General features: G+C 36.2%; 1 protein-coding gene across 1 annotated transcript in view; it reads left to right on the top strand.

Annotated features, from left to right (window-relative positions):
- Window positions 1–24,076, top strand: part of GPR126 (G protein-coupled receptor 126) — a gene marked incomplete at its 5' end in the record, with an annotated part of 44,463 nt that extends 20,387 nt beyond the window's left edge. The window contains 10 exons of the mRNA XM_009083494.1: window positions 2,629–2,745; window positions 3,848–3,893; window positions 5,583–5,689; window positions 8,598–8,725; window positions 9,991–10,259; window positions 11,815–11,929; window positions 12,953–13,236; window positions 17,104–17,205; window positions 19,412–19,564; window positions 23,867–24,076. Coding sequence (XP_009081742.1) covers window positions 2,629–2,745; window positions 3,848–3,893; window positions 5,583–5,689; window positions 8,598–8,725; window positions 9,991–10,259; window positions 11,815–11,929; window positions 12,953–13,236; window positions 17,104–17,205; window positions 19,412–19,564; window positions 23,867–24,045 — 1,500 coding nt within the window. The remainder of the gene's footprint in view (window positions 1–2,628; window positions 2,746–3,847; window positions 3,894–5,582; window positions 5,690–8,597; window positions 8,726–9,990; window positions 10,260–11,814; window positions 11,930–12,952; window positions 13,237–17,103; window positions 17,206–19,411; window positions 19,565–23,866) is intronic.
- Between the last annotated feature and the right edge of the window lie 2,904 nt (window positions 24,077–26,980).

Here is a 26,980-nt window from a genome sequence, read left to right as displayed (position 1 = left end):
TGGATATCTTTAATAAAAAAACCCAGAAGAATACAGACATATTGTCATAATCGCATAAGATCATAGAAAGTCAGACTGTGTCTTTTAATGGGGCAAGAATGTATTTCTAATGATATATAATAAGGCCTTGAAAAGAAAAAAAACAGGAAAAATTGCATCTAAATTTACAGCTAAAATGCCTTTCATTTTTTATGTGTTTTTCAAACTATTCATGGTGACATGTTCAACACAATTAATTAAAAATGTGGAATCCTCACATTTTTGTTAGGTCTAAAAACAGAATTAAAGATAAAGAGGGTTAAAATAAGGCCTACAAATAAATTGATCTGCATGCCATCTCAACCCCAATAGCTTTATCCATTAGTATAAAAGTATTTGATAAATATATTTATTAAAGAATCCAATTAGCAATTTTAAAAGTGCTGTTAGCTCTATTCCTTATAAGCATTAAACATAATGGTGAAATATCATACTTTACAGCACTGTAGGGGATTCTTTTATTGCAACTGAGAGAATACTAGTAAGCTTTATCTTGTTATTCATTAAAATCTGATGGTTACATTACTTAGAAGACTATATAAAAGCTATTCAGTGTGGGATTCATTCCACAGAAGGCAGGTGTGTTCAGTGTACACATCTGTGCCTAAAGTGTTGTCCATAAGCTTCCTTCAAAGCAATCAATGGAAAAGAATGAACACCTTTGAGGTCTGAGACATCTCATCCCAGTGCAGGACTCAGCATCGGTTCTCCGCATTAAGGAACAATTGCAATTTGAGATACCCCAAGGTACAAAGATACTATCAGCTGACAGATGTGACAGTGAACCTGTAAGAGACGTGAGATCTTCTGCAGTAGCAGCTGGAGACTGGGCAGAATACTGCTAAAGCATATTAAATGGACTCTTATTTTTAGGCAACTCATTATTTGTTCTAAATGCATAAAAGAGATAAAATGAATTATGACCTGGATATGCCAGTTTTCTTTCACTGACTGTGTTAAGAAAAGCTAGAATGGCTGCTTCAGTTCTAGAAGTTTTCTTGTTACATGTGTAAGGTTAGGTTGGAAGAATCATCCTCATGAGTTCTGAGGCCATGAAAATAATTGCAAATATGATAAATATGTGAATTGTAGTGGCTGTCCAGACTAGATCAGATTTCTGTCATTGATGCTAGACTCACCGTTGCTTAACTTTGTACCTCAATATATTTTATTAGCTAAAAGCTTACCCTAACTTTAGGTGAACACAGCCTTATACCTAATTAAGTAGTTATCTGTATTTTGCTTTAATCCACACATTAGTTTTATTCCTTTCTAAGGACAGTTAAAATATAGTCCTAGACTTGGAGTGGATGATCCTCGTGGGTCCCTCCCAACACCGAATATACTGTAATCTTAAATTGCCTTCCCTAAAGAGACCAACTGATGTTTGTTTCTAGTTTTTCTTATCTGCTGGAGACAGAATCCACTGAAACCAGTAGAAATATGTCCAAGGGCTTTCATAGACTTTGTCAGATGTTGAAATTTAGGTTGTAGCCGAGAGATTTTCTCTTCTTTGAATGCTCAAGAACTCTCTAGAAATTTGCATTTTCATTCCTTTTCAGTTTTTAAGGTTTTAGGAAATCAGGTCACAAAGCTTCAGTATAATTTGAAATACTGCATCTGAAATTTCTTGGATACAGTTCTGAAGAAAAGAAATATTCTTCTCAGGATGATGTTCACTTAATAACTGAAGCTATTCAACCTCTCAGGAGTGGTGGGATCTCATTAGCCCAGTGCTGAGCTGATACCAGACGTCTTCTTAGGTTAACAAAACCCCTAGACAGAAGGAATTGAGGGTTCAGGAGTTTGGCAGATCAGATTTTTGGAGGGAAAGTGAGTGGCAATAGACTTCAATTGACCAACGATTTGCCACGGGCAGTGACCAAGCTTCCCAACCAGACATGTAACTATGCAGATTTCAATAGAAGCTCATAAAAAAAAAATAGTATTTCCAATGCACTTCCATTTTAATAAATACTCAGTTTTCAAGGAAAACTTGTCTTTTGGGAAATTCTCAGCCTGGTACTTTTTTTACTACAGGTTAAAAATTATATTGCTCAGTGTCAGAATTCTATTTAAATTCCCATCAAATAAGACCTTGGAGAAAACATTACCTCCTTCAGTACATAACTTTTCTTTGAATTTGTTTACTAATCATTCATTTTAAGATGGAGGATGATTTAGCAACTATAGACAGAAAACAGGTTATTCTCTAAAAATTTTGCATCTACTGAAAAGGATAGTGTCAACAATAAGAGAGCTAGTTAATGCTTGTTTTGGGAAATGAGCTAATCATATAATAGGTTGCTATCTGCTACATTGTTTGAGTTACAATTTTGTTTGCCTCCTAATCTCTCTCTATAATTGTGCCTGTATATGTTTATGACTGCAAGGCAAATAGGGAAACTTCCATGAGGCTAACCCATAGTTTGATTTTATAAACATAATATTCTTCCATTGCGTGATCAAAAGTGCAGAAATGCTGACAACACATTTATTCTGGCAGGCTGCAAAAGTGAAACTGTGTACTCTGGCTTTTATGTTATGTGCCATGTAAACATTGATTGTATTTTTCATAATCTTTCAAAGGATGCAGAAAATCCTGCCAATTTGACCAGTTTTGTGGTAGCATGCAGTATTGGAAACTTAACCATTCAGGATCTTCAGGATTATGTGAAGGTTACAATCAAGCATACCAAAATTCAGGTAAAACAAGACTGTTCAGACGAAGAAGAATACAGGTTGTATATGGTAAAAACTAAGCATGTACCCTGATTTATTGGGATGGATTTTGAGTAAGAACATAAAGTCAAGTGGAAATTAAAAACTCTGGAACAAAAACAAGCAAAAAGTAAAAACAAATAACCTCTCCCATACTTGCACATTCATATTCCATTAATGATCTAACATTTTTCTGAAAGACTATTGATTTTGCCCCTCAGAGGCAATTTTTGCGCCAATAGCTGCAAGCAAAACCTCTGTTCATGACCATGTTCATGATCAGTGAAATGATTTATTACACTGAAATTTTAGAATTACTTAAATTTTTTGATCAAACATGAATTAGTTTGTTAATATTTTCCAGAATTATTTAGTTGTTATGTGATTTTCAGCAAAGGAGGAATGGACAGAAACACATTGTTAAAAGGTGTCCATAATAAATTTAGAGAAATACAGACCAAATGCAACCTTTTGGCACATGCTGTTTCAGTTAAAAAATGTTCTCAGACATGTCGTTAATATCTAATCCAAAAGAGGCTATAGGACTAGAGACGTTAAGAAAGAAAATGTTAAAATGCAATTCCTAAGTAAATTGTTTATGTAATGAGAGTCTGGTTTGTAATTTTCACAGTTTGGTTAACTTAATCTTGCATTTCATTACAATGAATATTTTAAGGTAAGGCAAAACAACCTCCACTTGGTTTCAGCAAGTGTTTGCCCATTTTCAAGGCCATACATAGAGGAGAAGTCCTAAGGAAGTGAACAGTAAAAAGTATTTAGATTCTAATGACATCATACTCATGGGTAACTTTAGTGAGACAATAAAACTCCATTATTCTGAGGATGTGGACAATGAACAGTGGAACAGTGCAGAAAAGCAGTGCTCTAGAATTTACAATCTGGGCAGATTTGTGTTTCTAGCAGAATAAATTCTAATTTGACATTAGACAAATTTTCAACAGTCCAAATTATATTTATATTCTTCTGCCCATTAAATGAAAATATATGCATTTAAACAGCTGTTGTATTCTTGATGAGATTTATGTCTAAAGAGGTGTACAAAGTCTACTTTTGCATCTGTTCTTAGGAAGATCCTAAACCTACCTGTGTCTTCTGGGATATGAACAAAAATGGTAAGTTTGAAAATACTGTAATTTCTTTCATGTGGGGAGTAAAGTTGTCTAACTTTTAAAATCGGTTACAGTATTGGCCATTTTGCTTCCTAATCAATCCTTACAGAATTCAATGAAATCCATTCAATGAAGTATATAATTTCTTCTGGTTAGTACAGTTGCTTGTAGCAGTAGATGTTACATACTATTTTTTAAAGGTTTTTCTTTTAATTTAAATATTTCTAATATTTTAAATTTTTTTACTCAACTCTTCTGCATGTGATTGCAGGTTTTCACTGATGTGTCTGTGTGTACAAATTAAATCATAATGTTACTTGGACACATGAATATTTCTTAGCCATACCTTTAGCTGCTCGTTTTTTAAAATATTAGGTTATTTAATTGTGGAATTGTGCCTGTTGCAAATCTTAAGCTGATTTTGCTTCCACATTACACAAACTTCATGCACCTTGTAAATGGATGACAGCATGATGAAGTCCCCGTATGGAGACACACATTAACAAGGCAGCATTTTAGCCCATTCTTCATTGCTACTGTCTAACCTATGTGTGATATTACAATGAGGTTCTTCATACTTTGCACAAAGTTGTTCTCTGGGATGGCTTTCCATATCCTTCCATTTTAAAGATAATTACTGAGATGTTACTCTTCCTTACAATGAAACAAATCAAGTAATAGGATTTTGGATGGAGAGGTTTAGTACAGAGAGTCTTGATTTACCATCCAAATTTGTATTTCAAAGCAGGAAATGCAGACAGAACAGTAGAGGAGAATGCAGGAGGATAAAAATGAGCAAAAAATCACAGAATCTATTTAGGAAGCTGGACTTAAGAAGCACATTAAAGGAGAAACACATAGAGAGGAAACTATGCCCAGTTTCTGCTTGACTGGGGGAGAGTTTTAAGTGGGTTTGGAACATCTTCTCAGTCTTCTGAGGGTTTGTCTTGAATTTGAGGTGATGTTGCAGAGGCAGTCACATAATTTCTGGATTTTGTGTGGAGTTGTGTAAAAATGTCTTTAGAAGTCCAAGAATATAAACTGTTTCACAAAATTAGTACATCTTTTAGCAGGGCAAAAATGAAAATAGAAGCACAAATTTTACTTTTTAACATTTACTTTTTAAAAATAAAGTATTTCTACTCATTTTTCAGGTGGGATGAGTAGGGAATAGTTTACTTCATGTTTTTTCTTAAGGCCACAAGGTATCACTGGGGTTATCCACTCTGACATTCTGCATTATATGCTGCAGAGAGGAAGGGCAGGATCATCTGCCCCTGGGCTGTACATGCTTTCGTGTGCCTGAGGATGTATGAGTGGCAGGAAAACAGGTGTACACATCATATCAGTGTGGTAAAATAGAGTTCTAAAACCATCTTATTATTGGGTAAAACTAAGGTGTGTCTTAATGTATAATTGAAACTGTAAGTCTTATTAATACCTTCTAACTAAAAAGGTCCCTACATTTATTGAGTATCTCCATCTATTGCTTCTGCTCAGTAGTCCATTACTGGGACAATCCTCTGGTGTGATTCTCTGCAGAAACAAGGAAATCTGGCACTTGTTTCTTTGCTGGTTGATTTTAATGCTCCCTCATTCGATTTGAGAAAGCACAAAATGAAGTGAGAAATCTGTTACAAAAGAGGTTGACGTGTTTTTTGGACAGCAGTTTCTCATGTTTCATTTCCACAGGTGGCAGTGGTGGCTGGAACCCTGCAGGCTGCCAAGTGGATGCAGAGTCCAATGAAAATGAGACAGTGTGCTTATGCAACCACCTCACACACTTTGGGGTCCTAATGGTAGGCAAACTCAGTGTTTCAAAGTTACCTTTTCTAGTGTATAGCAATGTAGTTTTTGTCTTGGGTCAAGACAACTCTCATTTTTTGTTACTTGGGTTATATTTTGCATATGATTTTTAATAATATTGCATCATTTCTCTCCTTATTGTCATGAAGTTATCTTTTCATAGCAAAATAGGGAATGAGGCAATTAATAAAGTTAGTAATGAAAGAATATTATTGTTGTCGTTATTGCTATTACATTATTTACAAGCAGCTAAATATTTTGTTTAAAAAGAGTAAAATGTGCCCATGAGAGTATTTTGAAAATACTGTACTACAAAGGACCTGGGGTTGAGACTTTTGAGCAGTACCAAAATACAAATATCATATTATAACATCCAGCTGCATGTGACCAAGGCCCAGTACTAACACTTCCACTAGAGAAAGAGAAACAAATTTATCTTAAGGTACAGGGGATCCTTGACATGTCCCCTAACAGTATAATCTGACAAAAATGACCTGCAGCTGAGAAAGGAGGCTGTAACAAGAGGGAATTGAATGAGAAATAAGTCTATTTGAAATTTCAAGATCAGGAAAGTGGAAAGTTGTTTACAGAAAAGAAAACATGACAAAAAGTTGGAAGTGCTGTTTTCACAACAAAAAGAGATTCGTATTGTCAGGGAAAACAGGGAAAGAAAAATGTCCTACAGTCAGTCAACCTGCTAATGAGGATAAAAAGTCAAGAGAGCACTATAATTCCCTTTCATCCTGAGATTCAAGAGTCTAATTTTTCCCTTGCAAATTTAGGCTGCAAATCTGACAAGATTTATCTAACGTCAAAAAGTATAAAGCAATATCTTCTTTTGTGCAATGTATAAACCCATATTGGCTCTTTTCTTGCTTAGCTTTAATCAAGTTTTGGGGATGCCTTGCATTACAGGCCTGCTATTGGAAAAAGTCTGCCCTGAGAGGGCTTGTACAAAATGTGTAGTTCATACTCTGTCAGAGCCTTAAGCAAAGTCTACACACTGAGTGGCTGAGAAAGGCAGAGCAATGCCTATCAGTGAGATGCAAGAGGGTACTGTATAGTGCACTTCAGCCTCAGTAGCACAGCCTCCAGCCTTCAGCTGCTCCAGCAATTTGCATTTGTGAAGTGTTTTTCAGAGGAAAAAATGAAAAAATGGAACACTGCTATCTTTTCTTAACATTTGGTGATTTTTTTTGCACTCAGTAGTGGGCTGAAATATTTCTTTTTAGCTGACATTAACATTCTTTGGCCTCTAAAACATACCTGCAGAAAATATGTTGGTCCCTGGTCACAGCAGTGCCCCTAAGTGGAAGTATTTGGGTTTTGAAGTAATTTGTTGCACTGTCACATAGGATTTTAACCACATAAGGGATTTCAGTTCAGCTTTGGCCTTAGCCACATACACTGACTTTTTCAGCTTTGGCCTTCTGGACCCTTCTTAATAGAACTGCTCTCTTCACGTCATGCTCAGATGTAGATATGAAAAAGCCACAAACTTTGTCTCTTCTTGCAGGCTAAATTGGGTCTTGTTCCACTTTTCATCCTCGAAGGGAGAAAGAAAAGGCTTTCTTTAGGATATATTCAATGAGCCCCTTCTCTTTACACTGACTTTTTCAGCTTTGGCCTTCTGGACCCTTCTTAATAGAACTGCTCTCTTCACGTCATGCTCAGATGTAGATATGAAAAAGCCACAAACTTTGTCTCTTCTTGCAGGCTAAATTGGGTCTTGTTCCACTTTTCATCCTCGAAGGGAGAAAGAAAAGGCTTTCTTTAGGATATATTCAATGAGCCCCTTCTCTTCCCTGAATGCTTTAGTGACAGTAGGAAATAAGGCAGAAGTTCTTTGAATTTGGGCTGCATTCCAATAGATTTTTACACAGTTTTGACCCTTCTAATTGCTTTTCCATTTTAATAATATATTCTGACTTTTTTTTAGATATCAAATTATTTTCAAATAACACCCTTCTTATATACATATAAATTGTCATATAAGGTTAGGACAGGCTGTAAAACACTGCTCCTTCCTTTGCCTAGAAATAATGGTATGTTTTGCAGGATTTTATGTTTCTTTTTGCTAGATAGCTTTGCTAGGGACAGCGGTGACACTGACTGTAGAATGAAGATCATTAGCTGTTAGTGTTTGCTCATGTTTACTTCACAGTGATATAGATCCAAACTTTTTATGTTTTCTGGTCCTTAAAACAAGGAAATAACACTGGCATTTATCATCAGATGGTAGTATGTGGCAATTACAGTTAGACAGAAAACTGGAAAAAAAATCCTTGGAATGTTCCTGCTTAATTTCCAATTTTTTTAATGTTGTCTTTGTCACTATTTTTCTGACCAATTCTATTTATTATAGTTTTAGTTTTTATGTCAAACAGACCATAAAACCAAAAAGCATTATCTTGCCCTTGGTTTCACCTGCAGATGATTAGTTCAATTGGCTCTTACAAACTTTTCAGAACAAAATGTGATGTCAGAATGTTGCACATTTTAGTCTGAATGTTTTAAATTATGTTTTCCCAAATCTTACATCTTCTTAAATACAGTTGTATATAAGCAACAGAAGTAAAAGGTGTGAAAAGTGGACATTTTTCCAGAGAAGGACATTTGAATTCCTCGTATTGAATTAAAAGAATGACTATCAGGCTCTGTCTATCTGCTGTTCCCAGCCATTATGATACTTATAGCACCATATTTTCATGAGCTGTGGGAAGGGAGAGGTGTAACAACTATGGACTAAGTACACTGAGTAAAAATTAGCCTAATGTCAGGGTTATGATGGTATTGCCCAAGTGGTTTTGAGTTTTACTTGATTAATTACCAAGAAAGAGAGTTGTGCTTGTAGAAGAGGTGTTGAATATAACTGATGTTTCTTCCTTCTCTTTCACATAGGACCTTCAGAGAACTGTAACGCAAATAGACCCACAGAATACCAAGGTCCTGACTTTTATCACCTACATAGGCTGTGGAATATCTGCTATATTTTCAGCTGCAACTCTTCTGACATATATTGCATTTGAGTAAGTATCAATACTGTGAAAAACATTACACAGGAAGTACCTGTATATGCTAAATAAAATAAATTAGTTATGTGGTTATGGTGATTTAGTTGTCGAAACACGGAAATCTATCTTTAAAAAAATCAAACCAGCAAAATCACAGTCACAATGTTGTAAGTGGAAATTCTGTTTCAAGGGGACATAAGTTCAGAGTCTTTCCTCTCATTTCTAATGAGTTGTGCTGCTCAGGCCTGGGAATAAGGTGAATCTGTGTCAAAACTTTTGGGAGAACAGAATCCTGTAGATTCTGAACAGATACATATTATTTAAAGTCCTCAAAGAGGCTTTTTGTAAAAACAAAACAAGACTTGCCTATGTAAGCGTAACAAGTCTTAAGTATAAAAAGAGAAATTTCCCATTAGAACAATTACTTTCTAGAGCCCTTCATAAAGAAGTGCAAAGAGAGATAAAATTAAGATAAATTTTGAAGTGTTACAACAATTACAACAGCAGTCCTACTGAAATGTGAAAGTGATTCAAGAGAAGGCAAAAATTTTGATGTGGTACAGTTTTGTGAACAGTGAAAAGAGAAAATGAAGTCATGTCAACACAAAGAAACCATTCTGCGTGTAACAGGACGGGGCATAGTAGCTGCTAAAGAAGGATACGGGGGTGGGGAGGAGAGAAGAGGATTTAGGAAATATGCAATTCCTATTACATTACCTATCGTGTAGTGTTTAGGTCTAAGATGGCAGAAGCTGGCTGCACCTCATTTCATACATTTCAATGTATATCAGTTAAAAAAAAGTTACTTGATCTTCAGTCTTCCAAGGATCCTATTTAAAACAAACAAATAAACAGAACCAACATGCACTGGACAATATATTTCAAAAATGAAGCAAAGATTTACATATAAAATGATCAGAAGTGATTTTCTCATCAGCTGTGTTTTTTCTTTTCATTTTCGTAATTTTTTTATTTAAAATATGAAGTACTGTTTTATATTAATTGTAAAGGTTTTTTTAATAAATCTGTTACTAAAATATTGTGGCAGCTAATTAGCTCAATAAGGACCCAAATAACTGATATCCCCCGCCACACACAGCAGAAGCCTTCAGCAATCTCACATAGAAGTACACCTTGCTATGCCTTACTGCCACAAAAGCTTACAGCTGGGAGGAGGTCCCTGTGCTTTTATTTACTTTGTGACTGCTAAACCCAGCTGCTGTAAGAGGCTTGCATGACTGCAGCCAGTTAATCATATGCACCTGTATTTCTCTCATTAGGAAGTTGCGAAGAGACTATCCATCCAAAATCCTGATGAATTTGAGCACAGCCCTGCTCTTCCTTAACCTGATTTTTTTGCTTGATGGCTGGATTGCATCATTTGATATCAATGGCCTCTGCATAGCTGTAGCTGCACTGTTACACTTTTTTCTTCTGGCCACCTTTACATGGATGGGACTAGAGGCCGTTCATATGTACATTGCCCTAGTGAAGGTGTTCAACATATATATACGGCGATACATACTGAAGTTTTGCATCATTGGCTGGGGTGAGTTCAGTAGATGCAATATTTACATAGCATGTATGCTGCTGTATTAGATGTTCTCTATAACTGGTGCTATATGAAAATTCTCTATCAGAAATGCAGAGCAGAATTAATATTAGGATGGTGTTTCCTGCTCCCTGGGCCGTGGCAGTGCTGGCACAGAGCCAGCACTCTCTGTCACCAAGTTGCCCTGTATAATGCTGTGTAAATGTGCTAGAAGTGGCACTCTCCACCCAGAGCAACTCACAGCCCCAAGATGAGCAGGGAGACCAGATAAACTGGTCTTGCTTTCCAGAGAGGCCAGAACGGGAGAGGGGAAATGCGACTGTCATATCAGAGATGGAGAACAGTGGCACACAATGAATGCAGAAACTCTTGCCAGTTACTGCAAAGCCTATGGGTATCTTTGCATTAACTTTCAAAAATTAGAAGTCCAGCTTAAATCTTCTTGCCAACAAGGGCAAAGCCTATATGGCAGAATCAGAAACAAAGAAAATTTTCTGAGCTCCAGCACAGTGTTTAAACCACAGAGAGATCCTGGCTGCCCTAAGCAACGTACACAGCAGGACTGAAATGGAAAATGTAATGCTGAAAAATAACTGCAAGGCACAGGCAGCAAGGCTTTTAGTCTTCATTTTTGTCTATATCAGGAATCTGTGACTTCTCCCTGAATGCACATATTGTGTTTGAAATAATACAACACAATACAAAACCATTAACCTTACGACTAGAGCACTGACCTCAGTCCTGCTGATAATTGATGTCTTTCCATTGGCAACTAGCATCCTATTTGGCAGCCTCAGCAGAGGACAAGGACTGAGTGGTCGGAAAGCGAATTAACCTCTTCCCCTTTGAATCTGTTCTGTTATAGCGAGGATAAGACATGTAAATAAGGCATGTCAGGAAATGTACTTTTTTTTGTGTGAGCTGTACGTTTCTGCACAGAGTTCTATTCCACATAGTTGCCTATTTACCCAAAATATTCCCTTTACCTTATTATTAAGAAATAATTTGCTTTATTGGTGGGGAGGAGGGGAGGCATTTAAGTAAAGGATATAAAATACATATAATTCTGTAAAAAAAAAAAGGAAATATTTACAGTTGAGAGAAGCAGTGGAGAAGTTACAGGTTTCAGTTCATGTTACCCAAACTAATCAAGTCACATTAATGTCTCTGAAAAAAAAATCCTCCATTAGATCTCATTTTGGTAATAGTTTGTTAATCATCTTCTTGCTATATTATGAGAGCCTGTGTACAGTTGCAAATTTAACTTTGGGTACTTAAGGAAGATTATTTTACTTTGGTTTCTATACATACTAAAAAATGTTTTCTACTGTACTGAACATTATAAGGCTTATTCATTCATGCCCATTAAGTATTTTGAAAGTTCTATGAATTTGTGATGTTTGAAAAATTGTTCCCTTTACCTTCTCAGTGCAATTTTCTCAGGATACTCTGTGCTAAAGCAAAAGGGATGGAGACATCAATGATTCAGTTTAGCATGGTGAATTTCAAGGTTTAGGAGATTTGAAAGCTCCCAAGTTTTCTTGTGTTACAGGTTTGCCAGCTCTGGTGATAGCAATTGTTTTAGCAACTGCTAATACAAATGCAAGTCATGTTTATGGCAAAGAGTTATATGGAAAAGATGCTAACGGGCAAGGAGGAGATGACTTGTGAGTATTTCTTTTCATCTCTTACAATTTAATGTTTGTAGTCTGTAAAAAAAAATAGCATCAGTCAGATTGCTTTGGAAAAGTCAAAGGTGCATTAAACAAGCAAAATGAGTGACACTGTCTTCTAAATTATTTGAATCTAAGTGTGAGGAAGGCTGTAAGAAAAATCAGAGGGAAATCTGGATTGCCCAGTGCCAGGCACAAATACTCCTCTGGCAAAAGAATAATTTATAGGTTTTGTCATGAAAATAAAATAAAAATACCTGGTTTGTTTTATCTTAAATGAAAGAAGTAGTATAAAAGTAGTTTCTTTTGTAAGGAAACCAGCCTTTTGCCAATGTAGTTCAATAGTCTTCTATGTTCTTCTCTTGATAATAATCTTTAAATGCCACAGTTTTTATATGAGTGTTCTGTTCCTTCCCCAGCAAAGCTTCATCATGATAAATGAAAATGTCATTTTGTATTTTTATTATAGTATCTTGCTAAGTATTCTGGCTATTAGCTGCTAGAGGAATGAGCTAGATCTCTCACATGGCTGACTGTCAAATGGCTACCTCAAAGGCCCTGCTTCTCCAGTTATGTACAAGATCTCATTTAGCTCCTGTAGCAGAAACTTGAGATTTTGACACCAAAGATCCAAGTTTGCCCATTCTGTTGTGAAAACGTCCTACTTCACAGAGATGACAGTGGTGTAGCTGCTCGTACTGAGTCTAAACTTTTCATGATGGTATTTCAGTTCCCACAGCTTGTATCTGAGGCTGGATTTCCTTTCAAATTAGTCTTAAGGAAAATCTGGTATTACTCTCAGATTTCTGACATGATAATACCATGGGCCATAGTCATTTAAGATGCCTCTGGGCTTCATCCTATTTCCAAAGAGAAAATGGACAAAGGTTTAATTTTACAGTGTAGCTCTTCATCAGTGGTATCAGAAATAGACTGGTTTTCCTTGTAGTCAGATGAATAATCGGAGGATAGTTTGCATAACCAAAAATTAACCTTTTTTTTGCTATTTCTTTACAGCTGCTGGATCAAGAATGAAGTTGTCTTTTATGTGACTTGTGCTGGCTACTTTGGAATCATGTTTCTGATGAATGTTGCCATGTTTATTGTGGTGATGGTGCAAATCTGTGGGAGGAATGGCAAAAGAACTAATCGGAGCTTGAAGGAAGAGATCCTGAGGAACCTCCGTAGCATGGTCAGCCTGACCTTCCTCCTGGGCATGACATGGGGCTTTGCCTTTTTTGCCTGGGGTCCCTTAACTCTTGCTTTCCTGTACCTCTTCTCAATTTTCAATTCATTGCAAGGTAAGCTGAATTTTTGTTCTGTGATTGAGTAATATTTGAGCTGTTGTTATTCTGCAGCATACTATGTCCAGTGACTTGACTAGGGAACTTATATCCAAGCTCTCTAGGTTTTCCTTTGCTACTAAACCATCATTAGTGTCCTCTTACGTTGAATAACAATGCCAGCTACACATGGGTTGAACATTTATATAAATTAATTAACTTCAAGTTCTTTTCTATAAAATACATTATATTATAAGCAGAGGTATTCCTAGCTAAGAGTCTGCAGTGATCTTTCTTGAGACAGATGATGTATGACCTTCAACATTTCCTTTCACCGATTATAACAATATAGGAAGCCTTTTTTCCTTAATTTATTCCTGTAGGGTATCTGTAAAACTCATAACTATTTTATTAAGGCATGAGAAAGTCATAAAACAAATTCAGCCCTGATTCATTGTGGAGAGATAGCACAGACATGTAAGATACTCTCTGGTTCTCTAAGAAAAATCCAGTGACTATTATAGACACCTTATTTTGCTTTACTCATGTTTTGAATGTTTTACTTTTCCAGCATAGTTCATCTTTCTGAAAAATCCTGTAAATTGTAATCAAATGGTTTTAAATTACAGAATCACATACCTAATATTTAAGAGTTTTAGCTCTGAGCTAAAATCTGTGTATGTATCAAATGACTTAAGAATCTCTACCAATGCTTGCCCTACCCACTAATAAAGTACAAGTGAAAACATAATGAAGAGAAAAACCAAAGAAGGTCATTGGAAGGACACATGTTATGCCACACACATATTGGCATAAAAAATAAATTTGCCTGGAAAAAACAACATAGCAAAAACCAAGCTCAGGAATGTCATTGAAGGAGCATGTGTTATGCAACACAAATATTGGGATAAAAATTAAACTTTCTTGGGGTCAGCAAAATATCTTCCCTTTATGGAAAAAGTACTTACTGTTACCCTGTGTGGATTTTATCTGATACAGTTGAGATGTATTTACTGTGCTAAAAGATTTATTGAGCTTTCATGGAAAGAGCATAATGTTGTGGGTTTGGGTTTGGGTCAGTTTCAATCCAAAATGCTAGGCAAAATGGCAAAAATTGTTTAGATGTGGTGTTCTTACTAAGACTTTTTTTTCCAAAGGACTGATTCTGATACTCCCCTAGCAGCATAATGAAGTATTTGCTGCATTGTGTCTGTGTTAGAAATTCAGAAGGGCCTAGAGAGATTAGAAGTATGGGAAAAGCATGAAAAAAGATTCAAATTCTGAAAAGCATGCCAAGGATCCAATTGAACAAGTTCTCTGCAACCAGAATTTCCAGTGCAATCAATTAAGCTTGTATGTGCAGAGTGCACACAAGGTTGACCACAACTGCTTAAGTCTCTGAGGGGTACTAGCACTGTTTAATGGAAAATGAATATTTGGAAGGCATTTAAGTCAGAGAATGAATCTGAAAAAGCTGAGGAGTAAAGGCAAAATGAAGAGTGATGAGCTTTTCATGAACTGTGGTAGCAATGATGATACAGTGTATGCTTAGCCATGTCATACCACGCACAGGAAGATAACAATGTCCTGTGTGAAAGGACTTATTGCTGTGTCAGAAAGAGCTAGGCAAAACTAAAGAAGAAAGGAAGAGAATGTTTAAAATCAAATATAACTGGTGTAGTGTTCATGTAGCATTAAAGGGTTGGAAAGGAGCAAAGAAAAAATTGGAATTTGTAACAGGAAGCATTTCCCAGCAGCAAAAAGCAGTTCAGTATGGCAAGTCTTTAATCAGTATTAGAATGAGCTAATAAATATGTTTATTCTCTCAAGGTTTTGAAAGCTGCACAAGTATTTTAAGCTATAGCAGCAGTCTCCATCAGCAGTCTTCTGTGCACTGGCAGTGAAAAAGCAAATTGCAGCTGCCACTAGTGTTACTGTACTTTGCTATTTCATCTACATAGGAAATTACTTTTCTCTCCTTGAAGCTCAGGGTAAGAAATCTGGGAACATCTCTTTTTTGGCTGCTCATTTTATATATATGCCTGGGCAAGCCAAATACTTTCAAGTCAGAGCCAAGCTAGAGCCAAGCCTAGGGTCTGATTTGTCTCTGGGAAACAAACCCAAAGCTGTACTCCTAAAGCACATTGTAAACTTAATGAATAATGAAATACAGAGAAAAAAATTCTGGAGACCAAGCCCAGACAGGGCAAAGGCGAAGTACTTAATGCAGTACATTTGTTCTGCATTACTATAGAATATGCATTTTCATTTTTAACCATTCAGAATGTTCCCAGCGTTCACCACAATTTAATTAAGCATCAATTTACTAAGTTTGTAGCTGTTCAGAAGTCCTGAGAGGAACTTTGGTCCACAAACAACTGCATATTTCTAAGCCTGTAAGAGCAGCCTGTGATTGCATTGGAATTGCTCTGTGCTTTAAACAAATAACCCAGAAAAATACTTCACTAAATGCAAACACAGCAACCATAATGCAAGGGAGGTGGCATATGGGATGCATTAAGGTATGTTTGCCTTTTTTAAACTGTGTTTTTCCTATTTTTTCCCCATCAGCTCTTGAAATATTTGGCAAAAATTGTGTTTTCATGACAGAATCCTTACGTAAAGTTAACTCATCTCAGAGGTCTCAGCCTAGCCTAATGGCTATAAGCAAGTACAAGTCCAGTTCAATGACATGTATTAGTGCAAAATTAGACCTCAGCAATTTGGAGGAGAGAGGATAATTTGATGCTCCAGAGCATTATTTTCCAAGCTGTACCCTGCCATTGTGTTCTACCAGCTGAAACAGATGTGTATGGAACTATTCATGATGATCATAAAGGAATGGTTTTAGAGGAAGGCACATGACCAAGTTTGCCCACATTATGTAGCATTTGTTCATGTTTAAGATATAATCATGAGGGAGTTGGCAGTAGCATTTTGTGATCAGGTGTTCAGCCTCAGGTTGGCTCTCTCCCAGAGAATACTAGTAAAACAAGAATAGGCCAAGCCAGAGAACAGCAAAAGATTCCACAGCCAGTGCCTGCCTGGGAAGAACCAGAAGCATGAGAGATTACCAGCTACTATATTTAGCTCCAAAGTACATCTGCAGAATGATGAAATCATACCATATGCCCTGTTAAGACCTACTTTATCACATGATGGGATGCTTATCTCCTGTCTTGAAAATAAAACTTTTACAATTGCGTGAGAAAAATAAACTCTACAAAAACATTCTTAAACACATATATTGTAATTGTATGCACAAATCAGGTAGTTTTCTTTGGAAATAAGTAATTAGTACTTATGAATATCTTGTTAACCATTTTCATAATCATTTCAAGTACATGCATGTGATGCACATAAATCCAAGTGTGCTTTTTCTTGAAACCCTTTAGTGCTAATTGCAAGACTTCTGGTTTTAAAAGAATACAGCCCACAGTTCTGTAGGTATGAAACAGGAGGAGATAAAATATCTCCTTGCTAATTTAATAGTGTCTGTATTTACTTTGCAGCCTGCCTCTCACAGTCCTGTTGGGTGTAAAATATTCATTTGGTTCAAAGGAAAAACCTTTTAATTTTTCCTCTAAGCCAAAAAAAGTGTAAAAAATTAAAGTACCAGCACTGAGCTGAATCTAAATCAACAGAGCCAATAAAAGGGGTTCTGTTCTCTGTATTCTGATATCCCAGACACTTACTTAGCAACTAGAGAATGGGTAGGCTTTAATTTCCATACCTCTTAAATGAGACATAGATGAAAATAACAAAATCTTAAGATTGTTTTTTCTTTTCTTGTACTTCATAGTCTTTTGATAGCAGACTTTAGTTAATCTGTTTATCTATTTCTAAATACATGCTTCATTTGGTGTTTATTTGCTTTTGTCACAGGTTTGTTTATATTTGTATTCCATTGTGCTATGAAAGAAAATGTGCAGAAACAATGGAGAAGACATCTCTGTTGTGGCAGATTCCGACTGGCAGACAATTCAGGTAAAAGCAATTCACAGCTCCCCTCCTTAGGTGCTGTCGTTGTCTATAAAAGTCCAGGTAAACAGCTTGCTATGTTATTTTTAATATAATACAAGGGAAGCCAGAGATGTGGAAAAATAGATTAATCATAGGCTGTCACTTCAGTACTAACAATTGCCAAGGGACTTTTCAGATACCACTTCATAAAAGTTCTCAAGTCTTCTCTTTCAGTTTTCCACTGAAGACAGCTGGTAAATGTTGTAGTGCTATAAGCGTGGTTTTGGAAGGCCTTCTGGACCCTGTAAAATAAATAAAACTAAAATTAAATAAAGATCCAGAGATTCAAGCTGTGTCATTCAAAAGCCAATCTTACTCATTTTCTCCCACATTAAAGTATGTTGACTGAATTGTGTGGACTTAGTGTAGGAACCATTCTTAAAAGGCACGCAGAAGTACATTGACTTCTTTTGCATTTATGTTTGCCTTTTCAAACTGCCCTATGCTTTACCATTTAATTTAGAGAGACCATTAGAGACTTGGAAACAGAGAAAATTCTTTTAGCATAAGCCTGACTAAGCTGAAGTTCATCTTTATTTGCAACAGTCAGACAGAAAGGAGAGCACTTGGTTTGGACACTTAGAAGTGCAACACTTGGACCACTGCATTTATAGTTTCCTTTACCTTTGGCTGTCTTGGATGGCATTAGACTGCTGCTTTGCTGTCTGATGTGGTGATTTGGACCATATAAATTTTGCTTATATAGTTCTAGCTCAATGACCTGTGTTTAAATCTACAGTTGACGTAAGGTGGCATAAGATCACTGTCTACTATGATAAGCCAGTCTATCCTGGATTATAACAGTGCCCCAAATACACTTGTGTCCTTTCTCTCTTGGCATCTGAAGTTTGTTCCAAGGTTTTAAGAAATGACTTTGCTGTCAAGACTTTGCTTGTCTTGTTCTGTTTTGTTTAGGGAATGCAATATCATTGTACACTAAAAAATATTTATGCTTTCACTTTTTAGTAAGCAAACTTGATTCATTATTTCAAAGAGTCAAAATGAATCAGGAAAAGCATATTCATTCTTATCAGACATCCAAATTGTTTCCTATGTTCAGTTTCCATGTGCTTTATGCTGTAACTCCTGAACTTAAAATCACAGATGGATCAAATTATTTTCATTTTTTTAATGCTGCTGTTGGGCAGCTTGTGGGTATGATAGAAATAAAAACATGAAGGATTGAATACTTAAGTGGTATAGTTAATGTGATGTCATTATGCTTAGCATTAGCAAGTCCATCTCCACTGACTGGCTTTATTCTCCATGAATCTGACATCGTTTTCAGGCAGAACAGTGAAATATAACCAAACATGAACTTGCATGCCTAAACCCTATAGCAATGATTTAGGATAGAGTATTTGTCTGGATTTCAGTCAAGGCTAAGGAGACCTATGTGTCTTTGGTTTGGACTTCTTTGCATTTTTTTAAATTCATTCAAGTGTAGCGAATAACAAGATGAATAAAGTGTGAAACTACCTGCAAGTATATGATACAAATGTAGTTAGGTACTTCTATTCTAATGCTCTTGGGACACTCGTGATGAGTTCTTCAGTGTCAGTTTTCCTCACTCAGTTTATTGCTATTAGTTAATTGTTTAATTTAGTTTTGGAAGTTGTTCCAGCATAAGAGCTTATTGTGTTAATGATTTGGACAAAAGTCTTCAAATGTGAACTACTGAATAAGCATTATTAAATAATAGTGCACCAATATGCTAAACAGCAAGTGAAAATCTGATACTGTATAGTATTTTCCTCAGCAGATCAAGCCCTCAGACGATAAGATCGCTGTAAATGAGCCTACACATCACTTTCGATCCCTTTGGATTTCTTTCTTCAGGTCATGAAAGTTTGGTATCCATATACTGCTACAGAGAGTCTCTGCTTTCTGCATCCTGGAAAGCTAGATCTTACTTGCAGTTATGCCATCCAGCCAAATGATTGTTAGAGTGTTAGAGCCACCAGTTTTAATGACTGTGGTAGAGTAAATCCAGTTGGAATAATTTCATGATTCTTAAGAATCAAAGACGCTACCTAACAGAAGAAGGACAGGCTGTTTTTTATAAGCAATATTAAGACATGCATCTGATATTGAAATAATCATAATTGAATAAATTAGGCATTTAGTATCTATGGTACTTATTTATGTTAAACTTTTCAATCATTTTTAGATTGGAGCAAAACAGCAACCAATATTATAAAGAAAAGTTCTGACAATCTTGGGAAATCCTTATCCTCTAGTTCCATCGGCTCCAATTCAACCTACTTAACATCCAAATCAAAATCTACAACGAATACATACTGCAAACGAAACAGCCATACAGGTGAGTTCTTGCACTGCAACAGTGCATCTCTGAATATGTAGCTTTGTGTTAGTCATTTCTATCCAAAGGCTAATGTGAGAAAATTTCTTCAATTTGTATAGTATCAGTGTTTTAAAAATATGTGTTACTGTTTAATAAGAATGATTACATGCCATACAGTACACCCAGTATATAGCTCTGATCTTGGTATGTTCCCATACTAAAGTAGGTGTGATGAAAGCAAATCTTGCTTATTATCCCATTGTAAACACAGGGTAGCCAAAGCACAGAGAGATGGCGTTCATCACCCAAGGTAACACGAAAGCTGGCAGCACAGCTGGAAATAGGAGCCAAGTCTTCAGAGTCAAAGTCCACAGCTGATTCACTTGGTTAAACTCCTTCCATCTAACTGTAAAACATTTATGGGTAAAACGACAAATGGAGCCTACTTGGAAATGGATACTGTGTTCCCAGAGTATGCATTGTCTTTCCCTTCTACAAATAGCATGCCATATATACTGCTTATTTATTTAGATGCCAGTGGTATATGTAATAAAAGACATCATCTGTATTCTACTCACACCATGAAAATGTGCTCATTTTAAGAAGAGTTTAAGGGAGCAAAGAAAGAGAGGAGCTGGAATGATTTGCAAGTTTGGTTATGTCTGAGATAATATTACAGAAAATCACTGTTCAGATTTTTTTGTAATGCTGTTTTTGTGAACTTATGTTTTTGTCCTGTGTAGTCACATAGCATTATTACAGAATCCTCTTCTATAAACATAGTGGAAATAAAATATGCGCGCATATTTAACCCAAAGATGTGTTTACTTGCTTTGAAATATTTATTTGAAGTAATGTTTAGATATGAAATAGATTATTTTACTAGAAGGAAAGTTATGTTGTTTCTTAAATATGAATTATTTTCATAAGTCCCCAGTGTTTCATTAATGATAGCACATTCTCCTTTCTTGATAAGTGGCACCGTTTCCAGGAAATATTTTTTCTTTTTTACTTTTTTTTCAGTTGATGATCATTACCTGGTTCAGTTAGGCACACAGTTTTGTCTAGAAATCCCCATTTTTAAGAATGACATTGTTAGTCTCTCACTGCCCCATATTCAGTGCATCCATTAGCATGAGGGATTGTGCATCAGGTATTTCAAGACTTAAAATATTTTTGGTTGTTTATAATGTACATGTGAATACAGTAAAAATTGCAGGTATCTTACAAATTCCCTGGTACACCTGAGCTTGCTGTCAGGGCTGCTGTTCACAGCTGTGCTGGGAGCACACAGCTGGCACCTGCCTTGCCAGGCTGCCTGTCCCTGCTGTCATGTCAGGTTTGGTGTGCAGTGCTCCCAGCTGCCCTGAGCAAGCTGTCTTCAGCTTTCTTCTCTATGAAGGGACACTTCTCCCAGCAGTCTTCCACAAACAACATCTTCAATATCCACTGATCACAGTGCTACTGTTGATTTAATGGTAGAACAGGACAGCATCATGCCTGTTCTGCTGCAGAGAATTCTCTGTTCTGCAGAGAATTTCCATTTGTACTCATGGCAGATCAGCCTTTAGACCCTTGGTCTTAGGATTAATGGTAAAAATATGCTTAAATGTTTTGGGTACCCAGGGCTTTTTTATCAGGCTAACAATTACAGGGACTTAGTACTGGACTTTTGCAGTGTGTTCTTTAAGCAAAACAAAGAAACTGTTCCAGATAAGAAGTAGTAAGTGAAAAGAAACTTGCTCATATGCTTTCTTCAAAAACGGTGAGCTCAATTCCATGCATACATTATTCCTAAAAGCAATTGCAGTTGGGAATGTAACCAAAGTTTGTAATGTGATGGTTTATCGAACATTAAGGTGACATGACAGTTTTCTCTATATTTTTAAAATTTTGATAAATTTTGCTTTGATCTCTAAAAATACACACCTTGATACTGCAAAGGAATTTTTGCTAACGTTAGGCTTTTAAATACTGAGATATCTTGTCATATGTTAAAATCATAGAAAACATTCAGATTCTGATTGTCAATACAGCTGAACTTCTCAGTTTGATGACTTAGCTAAATTTCAGGCAAATAATGTAATAGCTACATGTCTTGGCAACTCTTGTTAATATGGTTATAATGTACTCCCTGGAATTGACACAAGCATTCATGTGTTTGTGGTATAGATAATGTCTTCTAAGGCCCTTTCCTCATCAGTGGTGGAGCATTACAGGTAAAGTGAGAATTGCTTTTGTTGAATGCATGGTTGGAACAGGGTGGAGGGATGCTTCTTGCATGATGTCCTCATTGACACAAAGGATTTTGCCAATCAGAAACACTGCTTATTTCTCACTATTACATCTTGTGCGATTGATGCTGAATCAGAGGATAAGCATGCTTCAAATTCTGGGTGTCTGCACTCTGCATGAGCCATGAAGCATTTGGAAGATACCATTTTAGACAACAGACCATGTCCTGACATTAATGCCTGTGTACAGTAGTCTAGGGAAAAGAGATTACCCTGAAAGACCCATACACAAAGCATATATTAACAAGCAAAAACAATTGGACTGTAAGATTTTTTAGCATTTTTAAGAGCTATTACAGGAATTTTATGATGTATTTGTATTTGGTCCACGACCATTATTGAATTAGTCTTCTAGCCATTGTTTTTTTATATCCAGTTGCACCCAAAATAACTCTAAATGGCAAAATGTATATGCCTGAAAGCCATGCTGTAAACTGCTGCTTGAATGCAGAATGCACCAACACAAATGTTGGGTGGATCAAAGAGTTCAGTTCAGGATCTTGTGGCCCAGCTGTCTACAAGCCTGCAACAAGCTGTTTGTAGGTAGTGCTTAAATACTCCATGTAACACTTCTGTGAATTAGAAGTTAAGATTATCTTTGCAGAGAATTTGGTGATACAACTACCATTTACTTCATGATACATGGTTTGAACCCAGTACTTAGGTGTGAAGCCATTGGCTGGTAAATGCATACATTTGAAAGGCACACAGTACTTGGCAATTTGCTGTTGGACATGGAGTTATTCGCTGCATTTCATGGACATTCTTGCGTGCTTTGAAAAAATAATCCTGATGCGCCTGAACATGCCTGTTTCTGTTTTCATGAGTGGAACTGTTTTGATTTCTCACTCTGCAAACTATTTCTTCTTTGCAACACTTCATACTCTTGTATGGCTTGATATCATGACTTCTGCAGGGGTGGGTTACTTTTCTGTTTATTTTTAGTTCATTTATTTCTCAGAAAAAAGGTTTCTTATTAAATCACAGCTGAAGTAATATGCTTAGCTCTTGAATCATCCTTTACCAAGGAATTTTTGAAGGTGATTTCACCAAGGTCTTGTGATAGCCATCAAAAATGTCACATTGCTTCCCAGAGCACTCCGCTTTACTGTCACATTGCAATGGTCCAAACCTTGCCTGGGTTATGAGAATTAATTCTAACATTATTCACTACAGTGGAAGAGATAAGAAGGAGAGTTCATTAGGACAACGTACCTGAGAAAATGAGAAACAAGTTCTCTCCTTCTCATTTCTCACTACATGAGCTCTACCTACTGACCATTTTCTGAATAGCACTAATGTTAGCTGGAGCAGACTCTCCCAGTCTGGCTGGGAATTGCCTTGCTCCTTTTTCTCTTCAGTTTCACCCTTGGCTTATAGTTCATGGACTCTGAAGGGATTCCCCTTGTTTTGCATTTTTTTCTCCCCACAGCTGGAGAATTCTTTCCACATTATGGAAAAAACAAGGTGATGCTAGGCAAGCACTAAGTTTAGGCCAGTTTTGGCTCTGGTTATCTGCTTTAAGATGCAAGACATCCTGCTACATTCTGCACAGATTATGTTATTACTCTGCATAGCTTAAAACTTCCATTGTTGCTATAATTATATCTGTTTACTGTCATTTTCCACTACTTCATTATGTGGAGATGTTATTTACGAATGGCACCCTTATTTCGGTACTATCAAAATGGTTTTGGTTTGTAAGATTCAAAGCATCAACAGTAAATTAATATATTAAAAGGTGATAGGCATCAGTTACACTTTAAGCAAAAGAATAGGGAGATAATTTCAAGAGATACGTGAAAAGTCTGCCTACAAAACCAGGAATCTCAAATGAATTTAGAAGAAGCAATGCTGAGCCAAAAAGTTCTTTGCTGGCTTTTAGGGCAGTAATTTCATTCAGCAGTAGTGGCAATTGAAGGCATATCTATGTGGGAGTGAAACACCTCTTAGACTATAAGCAATTTTGCTGACAAGTTTGCTTAAGAGACCCTAACTTCTTCTTGTTGATTTTTCCTTCTCCTAGAGAATGTTTTTCTTGACAAGCAATCTTCAAAATTTGCCCAAGAGGATGGAGAACAGACATCAATCATCCCTGTCCATCAAGTTATTGACAAGGTCAAAGGATACTGCAATCCTCATTCTGACAACTTCTATAAAAATATCATCATGTCTGACACATTTAGTCGCAGCACAAAGTTCTAACTGGGCTTTGATTTTTTTTTAATCAAAGGAACACAAAAAGTCTGCCTGGAATTGAGAATATTGGATGTCATAGAATGTGACCTGTTTAGGTTTTTTTTCCCGGTTTAAAATTTTCTCCTGTTAACAGCTTCCACTTAAGGACCAATTTATCTGCCTTCTTCATGTTGTGGAAAAACAATTTTCCACCATGGTATTGAGCTGTTTTTAAATGTGTGCCAGCCAACATGATGACTGGACAGCTAATTGTAATCCTGTGTAAATATTTTTTAAGACTGAAGACCAGCAAGCCCTTCTTTAAATTACATAGTCCAAACAGAAGCAAGTCTTGACTCTTGGAGAAAATAGCAGACATGTCACGCAGTACAGGCAAGCTCTTATTGAACAGTTTACTGATGGTGTTTTTCTTTTGAAAGATATGGATTTTCCTTGCAACACTTGTTAGATACTTCCTTCTTGACTGTCTAGTGCTGTGTGATCTTTATTCCTAAGTGAGTAAAATCCTAACACCAGTGTTAAAGGGTTGCTTTAAACCCTTTTTTGCTAAATAGACCTAATCATGCAAATCTTACCAGAACAATACATGCTGTAAATTCAGTCCATGTTCTACCCATGTACATAGAAACACAGTTTACTCAAAGTTTTCTGTTTCAGCATTTATTGATCGATATGCAGCATCTCCCATTGCAAGTCTATATTGAATGTTCTTTTTCACAAAACAAAACAGAGGACATTCAGCTATATATAGACATATAAATATATACCTAGAACTCTCTCCAAACATGTTTTTATAGTCATGCACACAGTAAATATGACAGGAAACCACAGTGTGTACCACAATCTAAAAACAATGAACGGTGCTAAAACTTAAGTATTTAAATACAAGATGAATTCTTTGTAAACCCATGAGTTCGTCAGTCTCTGCGCTTCAGATACAGTGTATGAACAGACACCTCCATCAGATGGCATTGCAACATTAAAATAACCAGTAATAAATAACATCTTTCTGGGCACATAATATTATCAGTATCAGTATCCCTCACTTGCCTCCCTGTTGGATGACTTAACTGAGGCTGTTGGAGGCAGAGAATTTAAACAGTGTTCAGGCAATATTAGGGAATTTCACATTGCTGTACTGTGTCCATAATGACACCGGTGGGGAGGGGGTGGGGGTGTGTGCAGAGAACAGACAAGAGCATAAAATGCTTACTTGTTTTAATCTCTCTAAATGTGTGATGCATTAGCATGTGGCCATGAGTGCCAAAAGGGCATCTCTCCTCATGAAACATATTTCACCCTGTGACAGGCTTTATAAAAATAGTAGCTGTATGTGTTTCTGAAGGAATGTGCCCAAATATCAAAGGCATTTTCAAGTACTGTTTTCAGAGGAGAATATCTCCTAATGGAAATTTTAGTTTTCAGAATTGTTTTTCTTTTAACCAAAATATTTTAGCAAAATATTTTATTAATTGCATTCAGAAGATGACCAGAAAATTGTGCTGAGGTTTTTTAGTTGCCAAGCAGGTGGATGCTCAGTGATTAGGGATATGGATTTGTGCCTTTCTCTGCTCTTTGCACATGCTTCTGCGTGCAGAGATCATTTAATGCTGTGACTGCACAAATGGCATATTTTCCCTGGCTGCAAACACCTGGTGGGAAGAGGATGTCCTGATGGTGTTCCGTCCAGAAACACTGCTGTCACTACACAGACCTTAACCAAACCTCATTCTTATAACTGCAGATACTTACGTGGTGGTATGAATGAAAGTCAACCCAATTCATTTAAAATGTAATTAATAGCAGGGATGAGTGTTGTCAGATATCTTTAATAAGTGAAATAATTTAGGGAGAGATTATGTACAAGCATTTACTGAACATATATTTTATCATCCCACTTGCTTAACTACTGTAGATAATAGTGTTCAGATAGCAGCTTACTGTGAGATTTCTACCTGATTAAGGTGTTGAAAAGCAAAGAGAAGGAAAACCAAACATTCCTGAAAAAATGAGGAATAGATAAAATATAATAGATCACTAAATTATAAAGAAAACACAGTATCCTGAATGAAGCTGACCTGTAACCTAACTATCAGTTTAATGTACAGCTACCTATATTTTTGCTGAATTAAGATTTTTTTCTCTTTTTTTTTTACTACCATGTAGTAATCTTAAACTGTCTGTGTCAGTTAGATGTTCTTGAATGCTCTCAATTCTACAGTGTAAAGCTTCTATTTTGTAGTTGACATGCTGTAACCTCCTTTGTATATATTTATTTATTTGTGAGGTTAATTATGTCAAATATATTCAGCTCTATAATGACTGTTCATGTTACTTTAAAACTAAGTTTATGCTACATCATAGAAGAGGGAAAGAATAATTTCTTATATATGTTTTTTCCAAACACCTTGTGAAACAATTTACTGTAGTTCTATCTTTTACAAGTATGAGGAAACATGTCAGTGTAATTTGTAATACTAGCCAGTGAAATATAGCGTAACAGGTTTGAAGATGGACTAAAGTGGAAAGAAACCTTTTCAAGTAAACATTTTTGATGTTAGTGTTCCAAATAATTAAAGTCTTTTAATAGTGAATGGTTGACTTTTATTTTTCTTCGTTCGTGTTTAATGGCAAAAATTGCACAGTGGAATTCTGGAAAATAATAATGTGTTTATTAAGTATGTGAGACAGGTACACACCTAGCCAAAATGTTGGAAATAAATGTGCAAGACTAACTTCATCTCATCAGAGGAGCACATTTTGCAGACTTTGTCTTTCCCTTCTGTAATTTACCCAATGCCACATCCAGTGAATGATCTGAAAGTTATGCAGGCCCATTTATTTATGGTAGCAGTCATGCCATAGCAATTAAAGGAAAATCAAGGCAACAGACAGTATGCTGGGATGATCTTTTAGACGTAATACAAATTGATAATCTAAA

Source organism: Acanthisitta chloris, unplaced genomic scaffold, assembly GCF_000695815.1.
Source record: "Acanthisitta chloris isolate BGI_N310 unplaced genomic scaffold, ASM69581v1 scaffold10891, whole genome shotgun sequence".
Taxonomy (NCBI): Eukaryota; Metazoa; Chordata; class Aves; order Passeriformes; family Acanthisittidae; genus Acanthisitta; species Acanthisitta chloris.
Note: the sequence above shows the minus strand (reverse complement) of the source record. Positions and strands in the feature narration are given on the sequence as shown.